We start from the raw sequence: 13,310 nt of genomic DNA, 5'->3' as shown, positions 1-13,310 counted from the left end.
AATCATAAATCCTTTTTCAAAACGCCCGAAACTTTAAAACTATCTACCACATATTTTTGAAAATAGTGCATAATCGGAGCGCTAGTGCATCAACGTCTGAGAGTAAAATGATCACGAATGTCCATAACATATGTTTTTATGAGGATTTTCCTCTCGGTGACGTTTACGGTCCGATTCTCAGACGGGGTCGTTCAGTTCACGGCGCGTACACTAGGAGGCCAATTCAAACTTTTTGACATCAAAATGATGTCGTTTAGTTATCATTCGCCCGTGTGTCTCGCTCGCTCCAAGTACGACCAAGCAGGTACGAGCGAAATGCACGCGTGAACGATACCAAAATGACATCATTTATACATCAAAATGTACGTTCGAATTGGGCTCTAGGAAGCTACGGTTATACCATTTAAATGATTCTTAACTACTGCAGCGAACAATGAATGACTACTTAGTTGCCGTTTTAGATGGTCCTTGGATAAAACATGCACTGCTTCGAAATGGGTTTTATTATAATTATAAAGAAGTGGAGACTTGCCTACTCCTTTTTACTGCGAAACTGGGATTGCGAAAGTATATCATATACTTAATAACAAATACCTAATTAAAAAATCTCAATATCTGGGAGACCGAGAAAAACATATAAAAACTCAAAAATGCGCGGTTTCCCAGAGATAAGACCTAGCTAGATGGATTTTTCGCCCCCGAAAACCCCCATATAGCAAATTTTGTCGAAATCGTTACAGCTGTTCCCAAGGCCTCCGAAATATATTTATCTCTCTCTCTTGTATATATATATATATATATATATATACAGGGTGACCTTATGCAGGCAGGCATTCTTATCAAATTCTAATCTATGTTCTCCTGCTGATGAGCTTAGACGTTAATATTTTGTGAAGGGCTGCTGAACATCTTAGGGCATTCTGGATACGGATGTGATTTCGTCCTCTCTGGTTAGTGTCTGTTATTGTGCAACCGAGATACTTAAACCTTGAATGTTGATACACTCTTGTAACAGTTCCCGTTAACGGTTAGCCCAATAATAAAACCGATCTTGGTATATGGATGCAAAGCTTGTACGTTGACCCTGAAGGAGGAAAACCTGGAAGAGATCCTTTACAGGGATAAGTTCGCCTTTGTACATTGTATAATAAAATAAAATAAAATTAAAATTAAAATTAAAATTAAAAATAAAAAGCCCATTTATTCCATAACCAAAGATTAAAACTAAGCTAAGTTAACATATTTATTAAAAACAAACTCAAACTGACCAACATTTGTTCAGCGACTTTTAAAAATAATGAAGACGACTTCGTATTTTTCATGCAAAATAAATATTATCTTCAATGTACGCCATTATCATTGTGATTGACGTTGCCTGTCACACCTTAAACATAACAGAATTCGCAATACATACATTGCGTCTTGGAAAAAACTTTAAAGTGTATTAAAAATCAAAACACATATTATTTTTAAAAGTCGCTGAACAAATGTTGGTCGATATGAGGAGTACAGCCTACAGTTTCATTTTTTGCTCCTATTACAGGCCACACATTGTAGAGGATAGATCCTTCGCGCCTACATTTTTAAAATTTGCTGCCTTTTTAGGGTTCCGTACCCAAAGGGTAAAAACGGGACCCTATTACTAAGACTCAGCTGTCCGTGAGATAGAGCCATCTCATGAACCGTGATAGCTAGACAGTTGAATTTTTCACAGATGATGTATTTCTGTTGCCGCTATAACAACAAATACTCAAAAATACGGAACCCTCGGTGCGCGAGTCCGACTCGCACTTGGCCGGTTTTTTTTCACTGACTAAGCCTGGGCTCGGAACCGGTATTTTTTAAAAACCCCGACATAGCCCAATATTTTGAATTTTCTTATGCTCATTACGTAGGACTGAATCATGTATTTAGGAAACAGTTTTGCATTATTAAAACGTCCCATTAAAAATGAAATTATAAACAAAAGAACGAAAAAGAACGTAATAATACCGGTATTTTTGTATGGAGCAAATACCGGTTTCCGACCCCTGGACTAAGTTGCCTTGCCAGAACACAAAACACGAAAGAGTCGTTCTAGGAACCCTTGTTTCTGCCTTATTTCGCTTAATTACGAGTAAGTATATGGGTATTTAGTAATTATGTCGTTATGAGAACAAATATTTCATACAGATTATAGGCATATCCCGTTATTAACATAGCAAAGAGCAGGTTATTGGACAAAGAAAACGCCAAGGAGAGCGATCGACTCTATCTACCTACACGATCTATCCTATACCTTTAAATGAGAAATTCTTTTATATATAGGTGTCCTTAGCCATTGGACAAAGCCGAAATGTACATTAGGGTATTTAGAATCAGTATACCAAGTATCATAACAACCGGTGTAGCGGTTACGAAGAAATTAACAAATTACGATTTTTTACTTTGGAGCAGCCTGTATGTGTTAATAGCTTCTGAGGTAATAAATAGTATGAAACCTTCTTCGACCTTATTGATTATCTTTTTTATTTATGACATTAATAAGATTCTGACTTATGACAAACATCATCATTGCCGCACATTTTCGAACAAGTTGTCAAAAACATTGCCAACGATTAATACAGCATGTGACTTCCGGTTCGAGCGCCATCTTGATAGTTAGCATCGTGATTAATTACTTTGTTTTTTGCTTATTAATATTGTTTAAAGTGTAATATCGATAGCTTATTATACAGTAAACTAATGTGGTAGTGTGCAGTAAATGGAGAATTAATTTTGAAGCGCGTTTAACCACCATCTTGGAGTCAACGGCCGGTAGTCCACGTGCTTCTTGTAAAGACTAGCTATCGATTTACAAGAGCTAACAAATCACCGTACACTGTCTTGTACAACCGTACAATTTTTGTCGTTTGTAAACCTCTCAATACCTTGATACTGGCGAAATAGTTCCACTGGGCTGAAGCCATAATTTTAAAAGAAGAAGAAGAACAAGTTGTCAAAAACATTGCCAACGATTAATACAGCATGTTACTTTTTGTTGTCGATCATTGAAATTAATTTTTGTTTGAAAATTTATTTTTTTATCTTTTGGTCTAATTAAAAAAATATTAACGTTAGAGCATTCCTGAGAAGTAACCCTACGTGGGATTTCAGGGTTGAAATTCGGTTTGTCTCATTTCCCTTTTCCACTGCAGGCGATGGATTTCCAGCTTGTTAGTTGAAAAAAAAAAATGAAAAACGCCCTATGTCCATCCTCGGACCTTCGGATGTCCTTTTAAAAGGACAAATTCAAATCGAATTTTGAATTTTAATGGAATAAACGGTTCCAAATTCAAAACTATAGAAATTACTCTGGGACTTAAGAGGTTAAATTTTTTACGCGGGACAACGTAAGTTAGGATGACGATGACTTTGTTAGATAGACAAGAGACAACAGGGCTGACGTTGTTAAGAACTAATCAATCGTAAAATTATATAGGAACTCTTTTGAGGTCAGTCCATTTAACGCTTACCTACTCTATAATCTTATTGCTAGTTACGTATGAATAGAGCTCTGATCTTATCACGGCCAATACAACGTACACAATATACTTATTATATTTATTTCATGACAAAAGTAGAATACGCAAAACTTAAAAATCTATATAATTATTAAGGGGATCCCATGCCTCAATGACCTTCGATCTGAATACCTTAGTTTTCTTATGTTTTTTGTAGCTTATCATATTAACAGCAACAGTTTTAAGCAGTATAGTATCCCATATTTACTTCGAAGTTCATTGTTTTCGAGATATTTGGCATCAAAGTTGAATAATTTTAATCAGTTTAAAATTAAAACCTTAGACAAATTTTTAGACGTCAAAGACGAACCCAAATATGTAGATTTCGTATATGTAAGATCTTTCACAGCAATCGAGATAAGTACGAAAAAAGTGTTTTTTAGACAGTGTTTAAAAAAATCTTAAATAAATAAGTGTTCATTTCTTTCAAAATCCGGTAGACAAAAATGGAGATAAAAGATTGAAGAACCGACAGCCGTTTGTCTTATTATTCTATATGTAGAGCAAAAGTAGGAGATACGATTCAAAACTTGTCAAAAATCGATGAAAACCTCGGGTAGCCCCTTAAATTGAAACAAATGGAGAGCTCACCACTAAAGACCGATCTCATCTAAGAGGTAATATTTATTAGTGAAGTTTAAGTCAAAGTCAAACGATCAAACGTAGCAGTTTAGCGAGAATATAAATGTTTAGTATTTGAATGATTGAAAAATAGTAATATTATGTTAAATTATATATTTGGATAAGTTGTGTACAATAATATTTAAACTCTCAAATTGTAAAAAAATGTCTGAATAAAAGGCTTATACTATTATTATATTATAAGTATTTGAATATATAAATAAATAAAATAAAAAAGTCATGAAAAACAAAGACTCAACATAGACTCAATACAAAGTTGTAGGTAGATGACGTGACATTGACGAATATTTATTTTAGTTTACCCTATACATTTTGGACAAATACAGTAAGGTCGGTCATGGTCTCGTTTCCACGAATAGGCCACCAAACGAAGGAAAATCGGGGGAAATGATTCGTGTGTAAGCGTATTTTGGCATAGTTATAGATAAAGGTGCCTGATACAATACAACATACTAAAAGTACTGATGGATGGGGGTGAAGCTAACGGGTAGAGGGGGGTGTAAAGGTCCCTTTTTTAGTTTTTCGTAAATAACTCGTAAACGGTGGCCCATAGCAAAAAAAGTCCTGTAGATGAAGTCATCAAAAGTAGCGGATGAAACAATATTTTCCAAATAGCAACAGTTTGCGTTAAAAAGTGTCTGCCACTGTCTAATTGTCCTACATATCATTATTATTCACAACGACGGGACTTAATCGCGTAAAATAAGTTTTAACTTTACCTCTGACGTTTCGAGGACGGCGTTGTCCCCGTGGTCTCTGAGAAGACTGGCTAACATCTTCTAGGCGCGCGAGCTACCCGCACTTGGTCTTGAACGTTTTGCGCACTAGGGATGTCACCGGATCGACACACAACACTCACAATATGACTGACACAATATGAATGACTGGGTTCCATGTGGATGAGATCTTAAAACCTTCGTCTCGATTGAAATTTCTGTTTTTTGATTTCAATGCCTTCGCGGATTTTTCTACTATAAAACCCACGACCTGTAGAAAGTATTCTAGGGTTGTGAAGCTCAATCCAGTGGTTTGGCCCTGACTAGTAAATGCTCAGCAACGGCAGACTTGTTCAACTGACGATTCTTGACAGCTGCGATATGCTCGTTAACTCGCTCCGCAATGGTACGTTTCGTTTCCCCGATGTAGGAACTACCACAACTGCAATCGATCTTATAAACCCGTCCCGACGTTGTGAATAATAAATATAATAATGAGTAAAAATCGTGAAAGTTTAAATCAGTGTTTTGTTCTACCTATCGTCGGGTGCCAAGCAAAAGTCACTAAGTACCACCACAAGTTCATAGCCATAGTGAACCGTATCCGTATCCGAATAAGGTTGACATTTGTTTAATTATTTTTCAGTAATTAGTGAGTTGCTTGTTACCTGACGATATATCTCTTTCTGTCAACCTATTAGAGAATGGTAGATACTTTCATAAGTATATACGCATTACTTTTGATGCAGCAACCACGTATTTGCACGCCGGGAAATGAAACAGAGTGGTGGTATTTGCGACTATCCTCTGGATAGCCATTTATTCTCTTGAACTTTCACATTTACAGAGATATTCTACATTATGAACATCATAGGCATTATATTGTCATTAATAACAAAGAAAATTAGGCGTGATATATACAGAGGAGTTAAAATTTTATTGAAAATTCTGTTTGCATTTAGATATTTATAAGCACTATACAACTTTACATAATTTGAAGTAAGCACATTTTGAATAGGTTCTAGCATCTATATATTAATAGGTAATATGTTATGTATAACCTCACTGCTATTGCGTATCAGTGCAAAATTTACATTATATTGGGAACAAGACTAATAGACTTGTGTTTGCTCTGTTTAGGAATATATATTATTATGCTAGAATAAAAAGAGAGCTTTTAAAATAACCCGTGTAAACTTAAACACTAAATCTCCCTTTCATAAGTCATCTAGCTAGCCACAAGCATTAGTTATCATTTCTCAAATGAAATATTTTAACGCCTAAATAACCTAATCGTAAACTAAATAGTTACCAAAGGTACTCAGTAAAGTACTTATAATTTTTATGGCACAAAATATAATATTGGAAATACATGCAAACGGTAACACAAGAATATCAAATTGTAAATTCACGTTTTTTGCAACAGTGTTTTGAAATATAAAAAGGCAGTTTTAGCAAATTCTTATCACATTCAATTTCAAGTATTTGTGCTTTCACAAATCGATCAGCTATGAAAACGTGGATCAAACAACTTTTGATATAGTAAATGCTGAGCTAGAAGCTTATAATACCAGTTAGATTTAAAGTAAACAAATTAAGTAAGAGTTGGTGTCAACCAGTGTAGCATTGATCTACATAAGATGTGAACGTACATACTTCTATGCAGGGTACCTTTTCTCTGCAGCCAACTGTACCCTAGCGGCGCTGGTGAATATGTAACAGAAATGCATGGATTATACAATAGATCACCATATCTTATGTCGAGAATTAGACAGAGTAATATGTATTTCATGACATTGCCGCGTTTATGAATTATGATATAGCTGTTAATTTTTCTTATAAATTAAAGTTATGTACTTTTATTTTTACGTGGGTCTAAAAAATCATATTTTAACACAAACATGCCTAAATATATTTTATTTTATCAAACTGCTGTCAGTTTATCTAATTCTGGATATTCGTTTACATATATGTTGCATATAAAAAAATGTTTTACATCTTGATGCATCATGTGATCACATTATATCATGTTACTGTTGACTCGGATTATGAAATCGGCACGTACTTACAAAAGAAAAAAAAAGAGATTTTTCATGGATTTTTAGAAAATGTGAAACATTATTAGCTGGTAGGTACCTTAAATTACCTACTACAAATTTACAGTATCATGTAATCAATGATTTATCTAAGCATAAAAGAAACAAGCAGCTTCTAAACAATCAGAAAATACCTTTGTAAAATAAATTAAATTTTGAGACCGTTTTCTTGGATCAGGCAAAATAATTAAATTTTATCGTTTTCAATTCAGAACCATCATGAAATTACAGTTCATGAACCCTAAGAATAATTAATCGGGTTTTTTCGGGTAGAATCGGACGTATTCGTATAATAGAAAATGGTAATGTCTTTTTGGTGTAGTTGTCCTGACAGAGACACCAAATAAAGGCGTGACATTCTCCATTTAAGTTATCGTTGAATGAACTGAATAGTTTTATCAATTTTTAACAAGCAGAAACATCTGCGAACGAAGCTATTAAGCTTAGAATAAAACTTTTAAATTTATTATATCCTGAATAGTTATGACAAAAAGTCAATTTGCTATAAAATCTAATATTAAACATAGAGGTAATAGCAGGAAGTTGGGGTTTATTTTATATTGTTGGTTATTCTTTACTAACTTTTTACCGTAGGTAACTTTAAAAGTTTTCTGAGTTATTAAGAAAGCGGAATAGCAGTATCACATTCGCGTGTCTCCAAAACCCGAATTATCTTTCTACAACCTGAATGTCATTCTAAGAGCTCAAAGACTGTATGCAAACAATGGCTGTGTAAAAATATTTTACTTATTAAAAATAAAAGTCTTATACCGACATTAAAGTTCTTAAAATATAACAATATATTCGTAGAGCAGCGCTTGAATTTTCGTAACTTTATTAATAGGAGTTTTAAAATGCGATAAACTTTATTACTTAAGTGTCTACTACAGAAAAATATTTCTCTAAACTTTTTCCTAGCTACTTTGTAAACAAAAGATCTTAGATAAGATTGCATTGAGTTGCTAATGACGTAGATTCAAAGTAAACTTTTATTCTACGATGGATATGAGATCCTAGCAAGATCAAATCTCTAAGACAGCATTTCCTAAACTATTTCCTAACCCATTGGTGGGCCAATTTCAGTTTTGACACTTCGGTGACGTGGCGTCCGAGTGACAGCTTTTGTGTTTAACACGGCATCGAAATTTAATTAATTGTCGTTAATTAATTGGTAATTAATTGAAGTAACTTGACAGCATTAAAAATATCAACATCAAGGTGTAGGTACAGTCGCTATCAGATATATCGCAGCAGCCAAGGCGCTCACAAATATCTGAACACGCACAAGCGCCTTGACATATCTGATGGCGACTGTACAACCGGTGTTGTATCACTTCTCTTTTAAGTTTATTGTCTTGTAGGTACTTATTTACTTTTGCATTTTGGCAACAAATAAGAATATTTGTGACGTTTTCAATCAAAAGGTTTTACCATAAGGACGAAAATTGCTTGTATATTTATACGAAAAACCTGTCAGAGCGTCCCTATGACAAGCGACAATGTGGTACCTTTTGCTTGAAAACGACACATGCTTCGTAAATGTGTGTAGTTGGTTCGTGAAGACCGAGAAGTGCGTTTTTGGACCAAGCCAAAGAGAAAATCAACAGAAACAAACAGTGGCAGAAAGAAGAACGGAGTGGCGGTTACTCCACCGACAAGAGCCAGGCTCTTAACAGTTATGAAGATGATGCTTCGTAAATACTTGTAACTCAGTTTACTCCAACTAATTATAATTATAACTTAAATAGACACACTGCAAGGCTAATAATGAATCAGTGGTAAACCCAAGATAATTGGTCTTTGAGTAAGAGTGGAAACGCGATGTATAAGCATGACTTGTCCGCGAGGCGTAATGTCGCCGTAACCTTACAGTAATTATAAACCTGGAGTTAAGTTCTTGGTCAGATAAATACCTTACTTCCGCATGTTGTACGGTCGCCATAAGATATATCGGAGCGGCCGAGGCTCTTACAAATATCTGAACACGCCTCTATTGTCGAGGTGTTAAGAGTGCGTGTTCAGATATTTTTGGGCACCTTGGCCGCTCCGGTATATCTGATGGCGACTGTACTACACCAGTTATGCAACGTCCTGCATGGCGCCCAACCTAGAAACACGTCAATCAAAACTTAAATTGCATTTATACTAGCCCCGATTGAAATTAGTTCTCCAGTTCCACACAACAATTTTGTTTATTTTTATAAATTTTACACAATGAAGATAAAATGACCCAGTAATGAAAACCATAATAGTAATGTTTAATCTAGTTTATTTTGATCGTATAAAAAATTGCACGAGACTTTTATTGCTGAAAAAATGTACTTTTCAAAAATATCGCCAATCAAATCTGACAGGGTCGCGTACTCTTTTTTTTTTTAATTTAGCTTTACTCGACAACCGCGTCTTATCAACGAAATTTATCAAAACGGTCTGATCTTTCTCCTTTAACGTAGGTATTGCTATAAAATTGTAACCCATCAATCAACTGGCTTATTTGAATCTCGTCCACGTCTCCTACAGGCAAAAGCGAAAGAGCCGTCATTAAATCAAAATCGGCCATTTTTGATACTGTATCCGACTTAACTAGTCTCTGAATTTCCGAGAATAAACATTTTCTACGGAGACTTCAAACATCGCTGAAATACTAAGAAAAATGGATCCTGTAATTTAAAATCCAATAAATTGGAGTCCAAAGAGTATGCAGCCATTTCTTTCTTATTCATGCTAAATAGATATGGTACATACCCTCAGCTTCTTTCGACTAAAACAATTAGTCAACCTCCATATTTAACATTTCCTATCAAAACATTTGATTTTTTAAACGATATTACGTTTGGTTTAATTCCATTTTCGCTGTATCGGTGAATATGGAGTTCACTAAATGGCCCTAACCCGAGCGAGGCCAAGGCCAAAAGGCCCGAGACGCACGCTCCGAGCGTGCATAATTGACCCGTTCACCGTCCGCCATACATTTGTTTTAACCAATGCGTAAAGTTTTAGGGCGTAAGTACGGTTCATGGAGGCGTAAGTGTCACATTGACTTTGGCAAAGGCCAATAGCTATAATAAACATATCTTTCCTCGAAGTTCGAGATGCGTCATAGTTGGGTTTTATTGCTTTTATCAATTCTAAATAATTCATTTAAATATTAGAAAATATAGTAACTACTTGTGATGTGGTTTATTTAAGTACTAACTTATTATTTTAACATAAGGTGTTTGTGAATTGAAGTATAAGGATAAACAAAATTGAGTCCAAATTGAATATATCCGCGCCGATCCTCCGATAATAATAGGTTAGTTTCCTTAACGATCAAAATCAACTCAACAGAACATCAATGAACATTGCTACTATGATGTTAGTAAAACTGAATACAGAATAACGTCGCTAAGTGCATTAGTATGACCTTGAACTTAGTAAAAAAATTAAAATCGATTACTGTGGGTAAAAAATTGAATTCATCAATAGAAAACTAACCTATTACGTCAAGAAGAGTGTAGACGCCCTTACGGATGTAACTGCCGGTAGTCTTAATAGATGCCTTGATATTATTAATTTACTTAATCTAACATAATTGTTATGAGTTTAATTCGTCATGAAAAATATAGCTGCCTCGTTCAATAGCAAAACTTATTATTATGGTACATAATAAAAATAATGTAGTAAAAATAAATTCATTCACTCTCTATAACTATAAACTAAATATAAACAAGCAACCGTTCAGCTCTGAAACACATTGCACGTACACTTTTGTAAAGCTCTAATGTAATTAAAATCACATTTCATTAAATATCTTTGGATACGACCAAATAAAATTACCGTATAGCGTACAAAAATACAAACAATATACAAGAATGTCAAATATAATTATGGGAATTCGGTATGTGCCCTAATATTTGTGCTATCCTGTACGGAAAGGGACCTTACGAGCAGAAATGCTTACTTATTGTAATTAGCGAAGGTATATTTTTGTACAGAACCGCACATAAGCGCATCACGTTTGCACTAGTAATCCTTTAAGCTCCTTTAAGAGCCCTAAAGGGCTATTACAATCTAAACACTATTCAAAAGGATTTATGTAGCCGCAAATGGATCGGCGGCAAAGGTCCTTGTGGGTCATGATCATGGGCATGACCCGTTGCACGAACGTTCATTAAACATAATTTTCTTTCGAACATTCCTAACCGCATCACCGAAGGCTGTGCTTATTATGTAATTGGTAATATAGGTACAGTCCGCTGTGGAAGTCACTAGAATATTTAATTCGCAGTAAATCGTTTAAATGTTAAGGCAGTGAAATTTTACCTACTTCAATAAACGATAAGTGGTTGTGGCAGTTTACTGTTTAGAACATTGACTTTTCTTTCCTATAGTTAGCATATTTTAATCTAAATTTACTTTAATCGGAATATAAACGCATATTTTGACATATGCGTTGATTATCACTGCCATAATCCCGACGAGATTTAATACGGGTCTCTATTGTTTGCCATTATTATTGAAAGTCATAATGTAATGATTGTCATATTATCATTAGTCATAATTTGGTTTTTCTCAGAAACGACAGAAATAACTTTTCAGGATTGGCATAAAACAAAACTAACCTAACTTAACCTATCTATAGGATAACCTGAGGAAAATCCTGAAAAGTTAACGGTTTCAGAATTATGACTAATGATAATATGACAATCATGACATTATGAGTCATAATAATTTATGACCCAATAATTATGTCAAACAAAGGGACCCCGATTTAATACATATCGGAATCATCACTAAAATAGCTAAAACCACGAACGTCCATGCAACGAGTAATCATCGTTCCCGTAATTGTTATTAAGATTCGGTCACAGCATGTCCTGCACATGGGAAGTGTCCAGATTAGTGATAAGGGTCTTCAGGAAGGTCATCTCCTTCCGCGCGTTCTCTAGTATGACCCTGGGGTCTTGAGACGTGCAGCGGAGGCAGTTGGGTGCGAACACCATGGCGAGGTTCGCGGAGTCCATTTTCGTTTGACTTACAACTTCTGGGGCAGTGAATTGTTGGAGGAAGCTTATGAGATAGGTTAGTACCTGTAACAAAACAGTTATAGTATTTATTGGTTTCAGTTTCAGCTTGGATAAATATGTTTTCGTATTACTGTCCGGCTTTTCTCTACAGGTCTTTTTAAAACGATTCTAGTGAAATTTTGTGAGCAGCGTTGACAGTTTAATGGATTTTTCTTGTCCGCATTACGTAGTACTAGATCGATATGCAGCAAGCGTAGAGTGCGCGAGCAAATGACCGTACCGCTCTATCCTATTATATTCTCTTTGTCAATACTCATTACCTACATATCCAACTACATTGAAATATCGATACGATAGAACGTCGATAGAGTCGCAGCAGACCAATGTCATATTTCACATGTTCATTGTCCATTGCGCGTTAGCTTTGAAAACATCAATGATGAAAGTACATACAACAAGCAATGAATGACTTTCGAATGTCCGGCAATGGACAACGTATTTTATAATTTTTTGCCGTTTTTATTACACAAAGAGATTGCTATTAGTCTTACCTGTGACAAGTAATTCTTTAAATTTACAGTGGTACTGGGATTTTTGCACATAATTGCGGTGCAAACCGGCATTTTGCTTTTGTGTTTACACCGCAACGGCTGTCTTCAAATGACAATGCGATCGTGCTTTCTGATCATTTTGATCAGAAAATAGAGACACGCGCCCAGCTGTCAAACCACTTCTCCTTATATTCATATTTCTATGATGAAAACACTGCGCGCACTCTATAAAGTGGAGTTCAATACAAATTGCAAGAACGGTGAGGTTCATCCTAAATAAACGTTTAATGTCAAACATGTGCGACCGACCTAAGAGTAGGGCACGCGGTCGCGTCCGGGTTTCGTGTACTCGTCGCCGGGGCCCTGTTCTCGTGTTACACGAAACCGGATTTGTGGCCCGTTCGGAACCCGTCCGTGTACCCGTGTTACCCGTGTGTCCGGATGCACGGATATTAATTACACACGGGTCCGGCCCGTTCTCGACGTATAGTGACGATCGGACGCGTTCTTTATAAGAGTTACAATCACAAGTTTAATATCGAACAATAACACATTAACAATAACAAGCAAAACAAAAAAAACAGAACCGCGAGGACCGTGGCTCCGGAGCCGAACGCATGTCCGTTCCCGAACGCACTACACGGGCACGGACTTCGACGGGTTCGTGTAGTTCGGACGCTTAGCACCGCCGGGGCTAAAGACACGGACGCACGGGTTGGCGTGTAGCACGGATACCGGGAGCCCTACCTAAGGC

At 35.8% G+C, this 13,310-nt stretch overlaps 1 protein-coding gene and 1 long non-coding RNA gene across 2 annotated transcripts in view; one reads left to right on the top strand and one right to left on the bottom strand.

The window, feature by feature from the left end:
- LOC134742967 (uncharacterized) overlaps positions 1-13,310 on the top strand; it is a 401,065-nt gene that overhangs the window by 330,043 nt on the left and 57,712 nt on the right. The gene's annotated exons all lie outside the window — the stretch shown is intronic.
- LOC134742966 (rho GTPase-activating protein 39) overlaps positions 5,689-13,310 on the bottom strand; it is a 50,021-nt gene continuing 42,399 nt past the window's right edge. Inside the window, exon 21 of the mRNA XM_063676200.1 lies at positions 5,689-12,068. Coding sequence (XP_063532270.1) covers positions 11,844-12,068 — 225 coding nt within the window. The 3' untranslated portion in view covers positions 5,689-11,843. The remainder of the gene's footprint in view (positions 12,069-13,310) is intronic.

The sequence above is a fragment of the Cydia strobilella genome, chromosome 7 (genome assembly GCF_947568885.1).
Source record: "Cydia strobilella chromosome 7, ilCydStro3.1, whole genome shotgun sequence".
In the NCBI taxonomy this organism is placed as follows: Eukaryota; Metazoa; Arthropoda; class Insecta; order Lepidoptera; family Tortricidae; genus Cydia; species Cydia strobilella.
Note: the sequence above shows the minus strand (reverse complement) of the source record. Positions and strands in the feature narration are given on the sequence as shown.